Below are 14,056 nucleotides of genomic sequence, written 5' to 3'. Positions count from 1 at the left end.
AGCTGTTCACTACCTTTTACAGTCCTTCCAACCAGACCTCCAACCCTGTCTTGGTCTGACGAAGCACAACCCCTGGGCAAACCAGACTGGAGTATGGATTGGGCATGGCCATGGCAGTGAGTGCAGAGCAAGACCCCTGACCCCTACTCAGATCAGCCTCACTTCACTGATCTCTCCTCACTCAGACACACTGCACCCCCTCCCCAAATTCCTAAAAGTCTGGGTAGGGGAGCTTATTTTCCCTTGTGATGGTCTGAGCTCTCCCTCCCCACCCAGCTACAGCTGGAGCTAAGAGAGATGCCCCCCCATTGCTCCACTTTGGGAAACAAAGTGTTAATTCAGAGGAATCTGATAAGGCTCAGATGTGGAGTAGCTGATCTCCACTCAGATTCTCCACAGTTCCAGCCCCTGTTGCTTACTGAAATAAATGACACAATATCCCAGTTAAATGTTGTGACGTTCCCCTCTGGTGTTATCTGGACTGGTGATCTAACTAGGTCTCTCCAATCCTTGACTCTGGGAGCCAGCCTGACCCTGCTCTGCTGTGAGAATCCCCCCTCCTGGGCTGGTCATGCACAGCCTCTGGCATGTAAACTGCTCCCAGCTACTTGCAAGCGAATTACACTAGCCAATATCTCCGGTTCCAGACACAACCCTTGGAATCTCCCTCTTGCAGTGTCCAGTTGTGTCCGCTGGATGCTGGAAGCTTATACGAGTTTGTCAATTTAACAAAGAAATTGATACGTACCAGGCTTGTTATCCCAAGGAGAGCCTCTGACACACTTCATACCAAACACACTGCCTCAGGTAGAATAAAAAACCCACAAAATTTATTAACTATAAAGATAGATTTTAAGTGATTATAAGTCAAAGCATAACAAGTCAGATTTGGTCAAATGAAATAAAAACACAACAGCTGATCTTAACACTTTCAGTGTCCTTAAAAACTTAGATACTTCTCACCACAGGCTGACTGGTTACTTTTCAGCCAGGCTCTCCCCTCTGATCAGCATTTCAGTCCCTTGGTGGTGGTGTCTGTAGATGTAGGCAGAATAGAGTGAGCATGGCAAAAATGTCTCTCCCTTTTATCATGTCCTTTCTTTCCTCTTGGCTTTGCCCCTTGTCCCATGCCTTCAGAGTCAGGTGACCATTACCTCATCACAGTTCCAAACTGATCAAAGGAAGGGGATGACTCCCTCAAGGGTCTAACAGATTCTTTTGTTGCTGCCTAAGCCAGTGTCCATTGTTCCTGTGAGGCTGGGCTGGGTTTGTCCCATCCATGCCCTGATGAGGTGTGAACTGCCTCTCTGTTTTTGCCTGGGCTTGCTTTAAGCCATGAGGATACATTTTCAGCCTCCTAACTATATACATGAAATTTTAACCTATAAGCTTACTATAACATTACTGTAACAATTACTATAACATCACTATAACAACCATGCTCAGTGCATCATAAGCCTTTCGAAGACACCCAACATGACAAACTTTGCATTGGATACCACACAATCATTTTACAAGGATGAACATGGGGGTGCTGGGTGTTTCCCCGAGGTACAGAGCATCACACATGTTTTATTAACATGAACAAATAAAACCAAGAATACACATCAGTATAAATGATTATAAATACTACTCAGCTAACTAAAGGTTAAACAAATGATAAAGTGATGATAAATGATAAAACATTGATAAAAAAATGATAAAGTTCAGGTCAAATCAGTAAATCAATGAGTTAACAAGGATATTGCACTGGAATCAAGTCATCAATTTAGCCAAACCATCAGATTAATACAGCAGAAAATCAGCCCTTATAAATCCTAAACCAGCAACCTAAGGGGGCAGGTGCGTATTTAGTGATGCCGAAACCCCAATCAGAGATTTTTTACCCAGGCAGTGCATTCCAGATTTAGCCAGCTGAATATTTCAATACCAAAACCAAATTATTGCTTACATTTAGCCCCAAATCTCAAAGCTAATAAGTTTTCTCCTTCGATTTCACTCTTGTGTAGCTAATACTTCTCATCGCCCTCTCACCCCAAAACACAGATACAGACCTTATTGAGACATTAGTTAAAGAAGTTCAAACAGCTCTTGCTGAACAATACATATCAGACAGCTCAATTCCTTGGAATGCTTCCATAGGTAAAGGAGCATGCATGCAGTCATTTCATAGGGCAGAGTTTTAAGGCTATTAAGATTTGGGGAACTATTCTTCTAAGCATCTTTCCTGTGTAGTTTTCAGAGGTGTTCACACACACACACACACCAACTGAGCCGCAGTTACACCCCAATCTAATAGGAAGGCTTGGAAGGATCCACGTTCATTAAAAAAAACAGACAAAAATAGAAAAAGGAAAATAAATTTCAAAGATTACAAGGGGTTGGATCTCTGCAACTCTTTGTCTTTGGATTCACATGGAGTAGGAACCATAGCTGCAGCTGAGGAACCAGGTAATGGCACAGATGGTCCAGCACTTCGGGCTAGCCAGCTTTTCAGGTACAGGGAGACTACTGAAGGCTGCATAGCTTGTCGACCTTGTGCTTCATTCCCCAGATGGGATCAGTCCTGGGATCCTGGCAGTCAATCTCTCTTAGATGACTTACATAACTTAGGAACGCAAGACTGGTCATACTAGGTCAGACCAATGGTCCATCTAGCCCAGTGTGCTGCCTGAGAGTGACCAGTGCCAGATGCGTCAGAGGGAATGAACACAACAGGCTTGTTGATTGGAAAGCTGAAGGACTTCCACCCTTATCTTTAACTTTATTGTTGTACATTCAAGTTTACCACACCTCCCCCAAGGTCTCTGGGCAAATCAGGAGTGAACCACTCCTTTGATACAGACGTCTCCCACTCCAGTTGAAGTGAGGCAGAGTTTGGGCCAATGTCAGTTTGAAAAAGCCCTGCTTAACCCAGCAGTTTTCTCAAAATATCTGCTGTCATAATCTGCATGTAGTGTGGATGTGCAAACCCCAAAGGTATCAAACACGAAAGAAACATAAGGCCAGTTATGGGGAGGTTTCCATGGCCAGACCTGAGGGTTAAACAGCTGGGCTCGAACAGCTGGGCTCCTCAAAACGAAAAGGGGCCTCAGCACCCATAAAAATAACTGGCTGCAAAAATAAATCATCATGCATCCATCACCATTTTAAAATCTGACATCTCCTGCCCGATGTGTCTTTGCTTAGTAAACAAGTGAATTGGGGAACTTTGTGGCTGTTACCCTCTAACTGCATAAAAGGTTACACATCTTGTCTCAAGCAATTTTCCTCTTAACAGAAAATTTATTTTAAAGTTTATCAAAATAAATTCCATTTGAAATAGAAATAATTACAGTCTATACTGGGTCTCTGTTCTCGTACATGCTATTTCTCTCACATATTCCCCCACTCTAATTCCTTTGGAGTGAGGTTTTACTTTTCAGGATTAGCCACCATTTCCTATATAGTAGGAGGGGGTAGGGAGAGAACTAGAAGAAAACCTGAATTATATTGTAACACTGAAAGTTATCACATAATCAGCCTCCTGCTTTACACTAATTAACTTCATGTTTAATTTCATTGTCGCTGATAATTTATTCAAAGATTACAAAATATAAACCTATAGGGCAGTTTTCTCTTAATTCCCATTTTCAAACAGTGAGCTTTTTGTGAAGTCACATTCTACAATAACCTCGGAGCCTTCCATTTCTGTGAATTCATTTCTCCCCTGCTCTTCTCCCAGAAGTGTGGGTGGAAAGGGGTCTCACACTATGTGGGAAGGTTGCATCATCAGAAAAACCACCTGTGCTCTATTTTCACACTTTCTAATCTTTCAAAGTAGCAGGAGGAGGAGAAATGATACAAATGCGTTATATTGAAGAGCAAAATTTAGGTTATGTCCACACTCCTGCAGAAAGTCGACCTATGCTACGCAACTCTAACTATGTGACTAATGTAGCTGGAGTTGACGTACCTTAGGTCGAGTTACCATGGGATCTACACCGCAGGGAGTCAACAGGAGAAACTCTCCTGTCGACTTACCTTACTTTTCTAGTTGGGGGTAGATTACAGGGGTCAACAGGAGAGCGATCTGCTGTTGATTTGGTGGGTCTTCACTAGACCTGCTAAAACAACTGGTGGATGGATCTCAAAGTGTCGATCCCGGCTGTAGTGTAGATGTAGCCTAAGAGACCAAACCACAGAGTCAGGACTCAGCATTTATTTATCCTGCAGTCTGAACTTGGAATCTGATATATTCCCTCATTTGCGCAGCATGAAAGTGCTTCTTGTCCAACAAGGCAGCCAGATTGGGACCCATAGGCATGGAATGGCTCTGAAGGAATCAGCTGTTTCTCTCTGTACTTCATGAAACTTTGGATCCAAATGGTAAAGGACAATTGTTTCTAATTTAATCATGGCATCCTTTAGGACCATGAGCAATGCCACTTAACTAGGGAGTAGCATTCTAAAAATAGTTTACCTGGGCCACAGGTCACCATAGCGTCCATCTCTGGGGTGAAAATCAACCACTCGTACCTGCAATTTCTACCTGAGTTCTTGTCAAATCTTTGACCTTACTTGGAGTAATTTTACACTTCTCTGGCATAGAATTCTTCACCAATCACACAACAAATCAGTAGCGATAGTGAGGTATAACTCCCCCAAATATGCCCTTTTATTTCTTTAATCTGGTGGCACAGATTTAAATTAGAGACTAAATTCAGGTGTGTCTTAGAATCCCTGTAAGACACCAAATGTCAGGTATCTATTAACAATAGGTATCTTTCTGCAGCTCTATCACATTCCACACGGATTTCATTTTCTACACATTTGCAGCATCTCCCAGGGGTGAGCGGAACAGAAATGTCATTTCCATTTTCCCCATCTCTACCTAGCTAGGGATTGCATTTCCCAAATAATAGGCAACATGTACCTGATTAGGAAGGAGCTATCTTGAGGAGCCATCTCCTGCAGGGCCTGGGTCACAACTGCTTTGGGAGCCAGATGCATGGGTATTTTGCTTAGTTACAAGTCACTTACTAGGGAATCTTCTTCCCAGCCCTTTAGAAAAAATATTGACCTAACCAATTGAACAACAGGGAGATTGGGATGGTGATGGGGTATAAGGAAATCCCTGACTTACCCTATATTCTTCTGTTGTTACAGAGGGTGAAATGACATTTTTCCCTATCCCTGCCCTGTTCCTGCTCTTTGTTATAGTTCAATATATTTTAAGTGAGGAAAATGGTAGTAAAAATATCTGCTCTCCAGCCCAACCTGAAGCAACATCAGAGCAACTGGGAATGAAAGAATTTATTCCCAAAGGGGGAACCTTATGACTAACAATTGCTTTGAAATGGGGGAACAGTATAACTGGGATGCTCAGGGTTTGTTTTTAGATGAGGAAAAGTGATGGAGTTTAGGTCAGGTCAAGGGGAAAGCTAATGCCAACCACTGCACCTGGGCTGTATCTGCTCTACAACTATAATTGTCTTTTTACACCAAGATCACTAACTTGAGCAGCCAACGCCATGTACAGACCTAGCGGATGTAAGGCACAGGTAGTTTTTGCCTCAGTGTAGCTTGTTGGGATCAAACCATCTCTCTGGAGCTGATGAACATTCCTGGCTGGATGGACACACACTCTTATGACTCAAAAGGAAAGGAGTTGATAGAAAAGATCACAGGACCCGAAAGAAGGGTGAGCTGCAAAAGGCAGAAGCAGGCAACTCATCTGGGGGTGCTGAGAGACGACAGTGAAGATGGTGCAAAGATCGCTATGTGGGAATTAGCAATGCGATTTAAAAACAACAACAAAAAAACACTTTGGCCAGCCCTAGTCAAGGCATTTGTTACAGTTCTCGCCCCTGTGGATTTTCTGATGTCTAATAAGGGCTGAGCTATGCCTGAAGCTTTTCCCACAGTTATTGCATGTGTAGGGCCTCTCTCCACTGTGGATTCTCCAATGTATGGTAAGGGCTGAGCTGTGCCTGAAAGGTTTCCTACACTCAGAGCACGTGTAGGGCATCTCACCCGTGTGGATTCTCCGGTGTCTAATAAGGGCTGAGCTGTGACTGAAGCTTTTCCCGCAGTTATTGCATGTGTAGGGCGTCTCTCCGCTGTGGATTTTCCAATGTATGGTAAGGGCTGAGCTAAGCCGGAAGGTTTTCCCGCACTCAGAGCATGTGTAGGGTCTCCCTGCGGTGTGGATTCCCTGGTGTCTAATAAGGGCTGAGCTATGACTGAAGCTTTTCCCACACTCAGAACATCTGTAGGGTGACATGCCAGTGTGGATTCTGTAATGTGTGATAAGGTTTGAGCTCTGACTGAAGCTTTTCCCGCACTCAGAGCACGTGTAGGGCGTCTCTCCCGTGTGGATTCTCTGATGTATAATAAGGTGTGAGTTATAAGTGAAGCTTTTCCCGCACTCAGAGCACGTGTAGGGTTTCTCTCCTCTGTGGATTCTCTGATGTGTGAGAAGGTCTGAGCTCCCATTGAAGCTTTTCCCACACACATGGCATGTGTAGCGTGTCTCTTCCAAGTTAATTCTCTCACATTTAATAAGGTCTGAGTGGCTACTGAAGTTTTCCTCTGGGCTGTGCTGACTCTCACGGGCTTTTGCTTTTTCTGGGAGCGCACAACTTCCAGAAACATTCCCTTTGGATTTTCCTGATAAGATCCCATGTGCTTCTCTTTGCTCAGCATCTTCCTGCCAGGGTTTCTCCTCGTTCTCACTCACCTTCCCATCACCCGATGGGAGAGAGAGACGATCCAGACATAGGTCACTTCCTGTGCCGGAGAGAAAAGAAATCTCAGAGAGAGGAATGGAAAAAGGGATGAACAAACCAAAATATTTGCGGGAGAGATCAAGCCTATCAGGAGCTGATTTTCCCCAAACCCTTCCCCAGAGGAGAGAGGAAGGGGTCAGTTTTGGTCCGCATCTCACCATAAAACTCAGGCGAACGCGAGATCGGGGAGGGACCTGCTGCCAGTTGTCTGTTAGGATAGGTGGGAAACCATGAGTGACTTCTGCCATTATGATTCCACACCTGCTGGGAACAATCCTAAACTCGGAGAGCTCACAAGGGCTTTGTAGGGCATCCCAAATGTTTCCTGTATTCAAGGACAATTTTTGAATTGGTTTAACCAATTCCTCACCTGTGCAGGCAGCTCTTGGGAGCACTTCTTTCTCAGAGCCCTGGAGATCTGGGACCCACAGCTCTTCCCCTCGTTCCAGCTGTGAGATCACATCAGGTTTGGAAACTAGAAACCCTGCTCAAGACAAAGAAAACAAGGGAGGTCAGTGGAATTTGTGGGATATTTGTCACAAAGAACATTCCATGGTTTTAACCCAGCTCATTTTTAAGCTATAACATCCCAAGGCCAGCTCAGAGTGGCAGGAGAGTTATTATTATAAATCATATTCATTACCTTAGTGCCTAAGGGCCAAATAAGAGTGGGTCCCCATTGTGGAAGGCACCATACAAACACAGAATAGTAGATGGCCCATGCCCTGAAGAATTTACAATCTAAATAGACAAGACAGACACAGAATGGGGGAAGGGGTAGAACCCACCAGCCGAGTGAACTATGTGAAGGCAGAGTGACAGATCTAATGAACACAGGCATCCATCTTGAGACTACCGTATTTAATGTTACAACTAGGGCCAGTGTTTTCTAGAAATTGCCGTTATGACTGCATTTTTTTCCAAAGTTACTCTTCATTTCTGGAATCACCCTTCACATCCGGAATTGCTGAACAGAGGGTGGGTGGGGCATGCAGGGTCACAACCCCCAGATTTCTGCCCAGAGACACCTGACTCATCCCCAGGGTGCAGAGCAGAGGTGATGTGTGGGTAGGGCACACAGGGTCATGACCCTCCTGCCCCAATTTCTGCCTAAAGACACCTGACTTTTCCACAGGGCGCAAGGCAGAGGCTGGGGGCTGGCTGAAGTTGAGACTTGCTGCCAATTTCTTCCCTCCTCATACAAGTCTGGGCTCAGCAAAACCACTGTGGAGTTTCCCCTGGGCAGGGAGGGCACTTGGCAGGGGGACGCCGGGCTCCCTCATCATGCCGCAGAGCAAACGGCGCTCGCACCTGCTCTCAGCTGTGTCCACAGCATTTCTCCTCTGCACACAGCTGGTTCATGCCCCTTCTCCCCAGCACACAGCTGGCTCTAGGCTCTCAATGCCCAGTGTCTGGGCCCTACCTCCCCCAGACAGCTGGCTCCTGTCCCCTCCCCACAATGCACTTTCATGCAGTAAAGGATTACATATTGTTCATGTTTGTCAATATGTATTTCTTGTATTAATACAATGCATATCTGAAATTTCCAAAACATACAGCTTTGAAAATCTGAAATTTCTCTATTTTAATTGCCAGCAAACACTGGCCCTAGTTATGACTGTTATCTGTATATTTGAGCCAGCCCTTGAAAGCAACCAGGGAGGGTTGAGGGATGGGTTTCCTGTACAATCTGGTATCACTAAGGGGTGATGAATGCCAGATCTCAAGGCTAGTTATGCAGATCTCCTACTTCTTAAGCTTTGCCCCATGCCAAAAGGGGCAGTGACTGATTATACGTCTTTCAGGAGACTGAAGAAAACAGACAGACTTTTTGGGGAGAAACAGCTGAGTCTGAGCTGACTGAGGAGGATTTCTTTGGGATACAAACTGACATGACCTGAAAACCAAGAGGTAACTCCTTAATACACTTTGGAACTGATCAGGGATTCCCACGAGGACTGATGAGGGGGCCATGGTAAATATGCATTTAGATCCTTTGCTTGTTTTATATCTTTTCTCCATAAGACTTAACCTCTGGCACACTGTCATAGATCCACAGGATCCGTGCAATGCCCTAGCTTTTAAAGAGTCCTTGGGAGGTGCCCCTGGAGTGCACTAGACCCCCAAGGGGTCCCACTCTTCCACAAGGATAGGCCATGTAGCGTCAACACCTAAGACTGAGCCTCTGGCTTCAAGACTCCTATTTCAACCTGTGAACTCTGCCAGCAGGTCCAGCTGAACGACACTCCTCTTCAGAGACTGTTCCTCATTCATGCTTCAATGCACCTCAGCAAGCTTTTTCTGTGACACTGGGCAGACTTTTAAAACATAGCAGGGTTTATTAGGCAACTGAAACACAGCATTAGAAGGTCCTTAGATGAGGACAGAGAAGCAAAGACGACAATTTAGTCCATACCGGCCAAGGCCCTTGAGCCATGCTGCTGTTGAAAACAGTTCGATTTCTTTTCACTGTGCCTGTCCATTTGTCTTCACTCCAGTAGAGCTCCCTGCGTCTGCGAGCCCAGTTCTTCCTGCTCCCAAAAACATAACGAGTCCATGTATGCTTCACTCAGCCAAGCGGAGATCCTCCCATGGCCAGGTGACAATTATTCCCTTGTCTGTCGGGTATTCCACTGATGTAGTTTGATCCCAGCCAGTCCTTAATGACCCATTCAGATCACCCCATGACAGCTACGTGACAAAACACCTCATGTCTCCTGCTCTTTATGATCATAGCAATACCAGTCATAGAGGGAAACTGAGGTGTGAATTGGCATCATACAAGTATCACCAAAATTCCCACTTCTATCTCACACACACACTGCTCACAGCCCTTGGAGAGAAAGGAAAGCACAGGAACTGGACGTTAGTCCAGTGACCACAGTGGAGGACAAGCTGCAATCCTCCAACCCTGGTCATGTGGGTCCCTACCCATAGAGAGGGGCTGGCTAAAGGCCCGATACCTGAGAGGGCATTCCTTGAGCAGACCATGGAGGCAAATCAAAGGCTTAACTACCCCAGAACTGACACATCACAAAAGCACATTTTGGGGAATTAGGAAATCTAGTGACTCAGGTGTAATGGGAGGGAGATATGTAATGTGGAAAAGGCTGGGGAATTAAACACTAAAATTCAGGAGCAACAGCCTCTAATTCTTCCAGAAAAGGAGAATGTAAGAAACAAGAACTGGGCCACGCAACCTCAGGAGGGTCAGGCTCAGAGATCCAAGGAGCGTGGAGGGAAGACAGCTTTCATAGAATCATAGAATATCAGGGTTGGAAGGGACCTCAGCAGGTATTTAGTCCAACCCCCTGCTCAAAGCAGGACCAATCCCTAACTAAATCATCCCAGCCAGAGCTCTGTCAAGCCTGACCTTAAAAACCTCTAAGGAAGGAGATTCTACCACCTCCCTAGGTAAAGCATTCCAGTGTTTCACCACCCTCCTAGTGAAAAAGTTTTTCCTAATATCCAACCTAAACCTCCCCCACTGCAACTTGAGACCATTACTCCTTGTCCTGTCATCTTCTACCACTGAGAATAAATGCCTCCATCCTCTTTGGAACCCCCTTTCAGGTAGTTGAAAGCAGCTATCAAATCCCCCCTCATTCTTCTCTTCTGCAGACTAAACAATCCCAGTTCCCTCAGCCTCTCCTCATAAGTCATGTGTTCCAGACCCCTAATCATTTTTGTTGCCCTTCGCTGGACTCTCTCCAATTTATCCACATCCTTCTTGTAGTGCGGGGCCCAAAACTGGACACAGTACTCCAGATGAGGCCTCACCAATGTCGAATAGAGGGGAACAATCACGTCCCTCGATCTGCTGGCTATGCCCCTACTTATACATCCCAAAATGCCATTGGCCTTCTTGGCAACAAAGGCACACTGTTGACTCATATCCAGCTTCTCGTCCACTGTCACCCCTAGGTCCTTTTCCGCAGAACTGCTGCCTAGCCATTCGGTTCCTAGTCTGTAGCGGTGCATTGGGTTCTTCCGTCCTAAGTGCAGGACCCTGCACTTATCCTTGTTGAACCTCATCAGATTTCTTTTGGCCCAATCCTCCAATTTGTCTAGGGCCCTCTGTATCCTATCCCTACCCTCCAGCGTATCTACCACTCCTCCCAGTTTAGTGTCCTCTGCAAACTTGCTGAGGGTGCAATCCACACCATCTTCCAGATCATTTATGAAGATATTGAACAAAACCGGCCCCAGGACCGACCCTTGGGGCATTCCACTTGATACCGGCTGCCAACTAGACATGGAGCCATTGATCACTACCCGTTGAGCCCGACAATCTAGCCAACTTTCTACCCACCTTATAGTGCATTCATCCAGCCCATACTTCTTTAACTTGCTGACAAGAATACTGTGGGAGACCGTGTCAAAAGCTTTGCTAAAGTCAAGAAACAATACATCCACTGCTTTCCCTTCATCCACAGAACCAGTAATCTCATCATAGAAGGCGATTAGATTAGTCAGGCATGACCTTCCCTTGGTGAATCCATGCTGACTGTTCCTGATCACTTTCCTCTCGTGTAAGTGCTTCAGGATTGATTCCTTGAAGACCTGCTCCATGATTTTTCCGGGGACTGAGGTGAGACTGACTGGCCTGTAGTTCCCAGATCCTCCTTCTTCCCTTTTTTAAAGATGGGCACTACATTAGCCTTTTTCCAGTCATCCAGGACTTCCCCCGTTTGCCATGAATTTTCAAAGATAATGGCCAATGGCTCTGCAATCACAGCCGCCAATTCCTTTAACACTCTCGGATGCAACGCGTCCGGCCCCATGGACTTGTGCATGTCCAGCTTTTCTAAATAGTCCCTAACCACTTCTTTCTCCACAGAGGGCTGGCCACCTACTCCCCATGCTGTGATGCCCAGCGCAGCAGTCTGGGAGCTGACCTTGTTCGTCAGCTTTCGGCTGCTGCAGATGGGGATATGGGGACAAGGCTCTCCTCAAACTCTCACTCCTGTTGATCCTGACCTGATTTTATGGCCTTTGACCTATGACCCAGTCTCAGGTCTTGTGGGTAATTTTATAGTCGTTAGAAGTAAAATGTCATTATCAGAGTGTTGCTTATTAGTTTGGAACATGCATGGAGGGGCAAGGAAGTGAACAGAAATAAATGGGTTATTAAGCTTGCTACAGTTAAGAGCCTGTTACAGTAGGTTGAGGCTTTGTGGGATTAGTTATGCAAAAGTCTGGGATTTACCGGAATAGGCCTAAGGTCAGATATTTTGCACCCTCATTTTGAGAGACTAACAAGGAACCACAAACAGGTGCAATATCGCCACAGGATTCTGAAAGAAGGAAGTTTGGGGCAGGCTTTAGCAATTAGGTTGCTATGCAGAATCTCAGCAGTTGGACTGTATTCATATATTGGAATTAATATATAAATGATGTAAATCTTGAGTATTAATGCTTGGTGCTTAATTATGGACTTCCCAAAGGCCACATATGGGTTGGGGCAGCTATTGACATTATTGTAATCAGAGTAAAGGAGCAGAGTAAAGGAGCCATTCTATTACCATAAGGAAGCATATAAAATACCTCTCCTAGTAACCATTTTTTCATTTTGTTGGGTTCTCAAGACAGTGTAAATGGAATCAGGACCTCCCTTTTGATGGTCTCCCTTGCCCCTCGATCTTTGTTTCCAATGGTGTCCATAACTTGCAAGTATGCACAGTGCAAGACCCTCTTTACTATACTTGTCTTAGTCTAATCGTTAAGTGTATTGATCCTGGCCTATGATTTCAATTATAACTGTCTGTATTAAATCAAGATTCTGTGTGTTTCACCACATTTCATCTTCTCAGTTAACTTTGAGTAGCCAGGTACAGGGGAGAGTTGTACCCCAATACGTAATCGTATAGGTGTAAAAATCACACAGGCTACACTAGCACCCCGAGACATCATCAACAAAGTTTCAGAGTAACAGCCGTGTTAGTCTGTATCCCCAAAAAGAAAAGGAGGACTTGTGGCACCTTAGAGACTAACCAATTTATTTGAGCATGAGCTTTCGTGAACTACAGCTCACTTCATCGGTATGCATCCGATGAAGTGAGCTGTAGCTCACAAAAGCTCATGCTCAAATAAATTGGTTAGTCTCTAAGGTGCCACAAGTCCTCCTTTTCTTTTTGCATCAACGAAGTGCCCATTTGTGCCTGGGTAGCGGCCCTGCTATGGGAGGGAGGAATGCAGGAAGGACTCAGGATCGGTGGCCAGGGTCACCGTGCATAGCGATGGGGAGGTTATATGGGGTAATGAGTGGGAGAGAGAGGTCAAGAGTTAAAATAATAATATTTGGGGGGGGGGGGGAAATGTATAATGAAGTGAATCTGAACAGAAATAAAACTGGAGTGTAGGCTCTAAAGCAGAGGTGGGCAAACTACAGCCTGCGGGACCCTCCTGCCTGGCCCCTGAGCTCCTGGCCGGGAAGGCTACCCCCGGCCCCTCCCCCACTGTCCCGCCTCCCCCACAGCCTCACCTCACCGCAGGCGCAATGCTCTAGGCAGCGGGGCTATGAGCTCCTGGGACAGGGCAGCTGCAGAGCCCGGCCTGACCTGGGCTCTGTGCTGTGTGGTGGCGGCGGCAGCATGGCCGGGCCGCGCGGCTGTAGAGCCGCCAGCCACCGGTGCCCAGGCAGCGCAGTTAAGGGGCAGGGGGGCTGGATAGAGGGCAGGGGAGTTCGGGGCGGTGGTCAGAGGGCGGGGGTGTGGATAGGGGTCAGGGCAGGAACAGGGGGTTGAATGGGGGCAGGGGGTAGTCAGGGGACGGGAAGAAGGGGTGGTTGGATGGAGCAGGGGCCCCGGGGGGCAGTCGGGAAGGACGGGGGGGGTTGGATGGGGCGGCAGGGGGCAGTCAGGGGACAGGGAGAAGGGGTGGTTAGATGGGGCACGGGTCAAGGGGTTGGATGGAGTGGCGGGGCGCAGTTAGGGGGCGGAGGTCCGGGGGGGGGTCAGGGGACAGGGAGCGGGGATGTGTGGATGGGGCAGGAGTCCCGGGGGAGGCAGATAGAAGGTGGGGGCCTGGCCACAACCCCCTCCCCTAACTGGCCCTCCATACAATTTCCGAAACCCGATGTGGCCCTCAGGCCGAAAAGTTTGCCCGCCCCTGCTCTAAAGCAACAAGGCCTGGGCAGGGAGTCAGGGTTAAAGGCCTCGGATCCCCCACAGCTCTAGATCCCCAAACCTCTCCTCCTTCCCACTGACCCACCCAGCCCGCCTCCTGGGTGCCCTTCCTCCACAATCCCCTCCCCTTCTTCCCATTACTCTCAGCCGTCACCACCT

The 14,056-nt window shown here is 46.8% G+C and overlaps 1 protein-coding gene across 1 annotated transcript in view; it reads right to left on the bottom strand.

Moving 5' to 3' along the window:
• The window catches only part of LOC125629204 (uncharacterized), a 570,105-nt gene that overhangs the window by 544,266 nt on the left and 11,783 nt on the right, over positions 1-14,056 (bottom strand). The window contains exon 4 of the mRNA XM_075124099.1: positions 7,141-7,254. Within this exon, the coding sequence (XP_074980200.1) occupies positions 7,141-7,254 (114 nt within the window). The remainder of the gene's footprint in view (positions 1-7,140; positions 7,255-14,056) is intronic.

Source organism: Caretta caretta, chromosome 28 (genome assembly GCF_965140235.1).
Source record: "Caretta caretta isolate rCarCar2 chromosome 28, rCarCar1.hap1, whole genome shotgun sequence".
Taxonomy (NCBI): domain Eukaryota; kingdom Metazoa; phylum Chordata; order Testudines; family Cheloniidae; genus Caretta; species Caretta caretta.
Note: the sequence above shows the minus strand (reverse complement) of the source record. Positions and strands in the feature narration are given on the sequence as shown.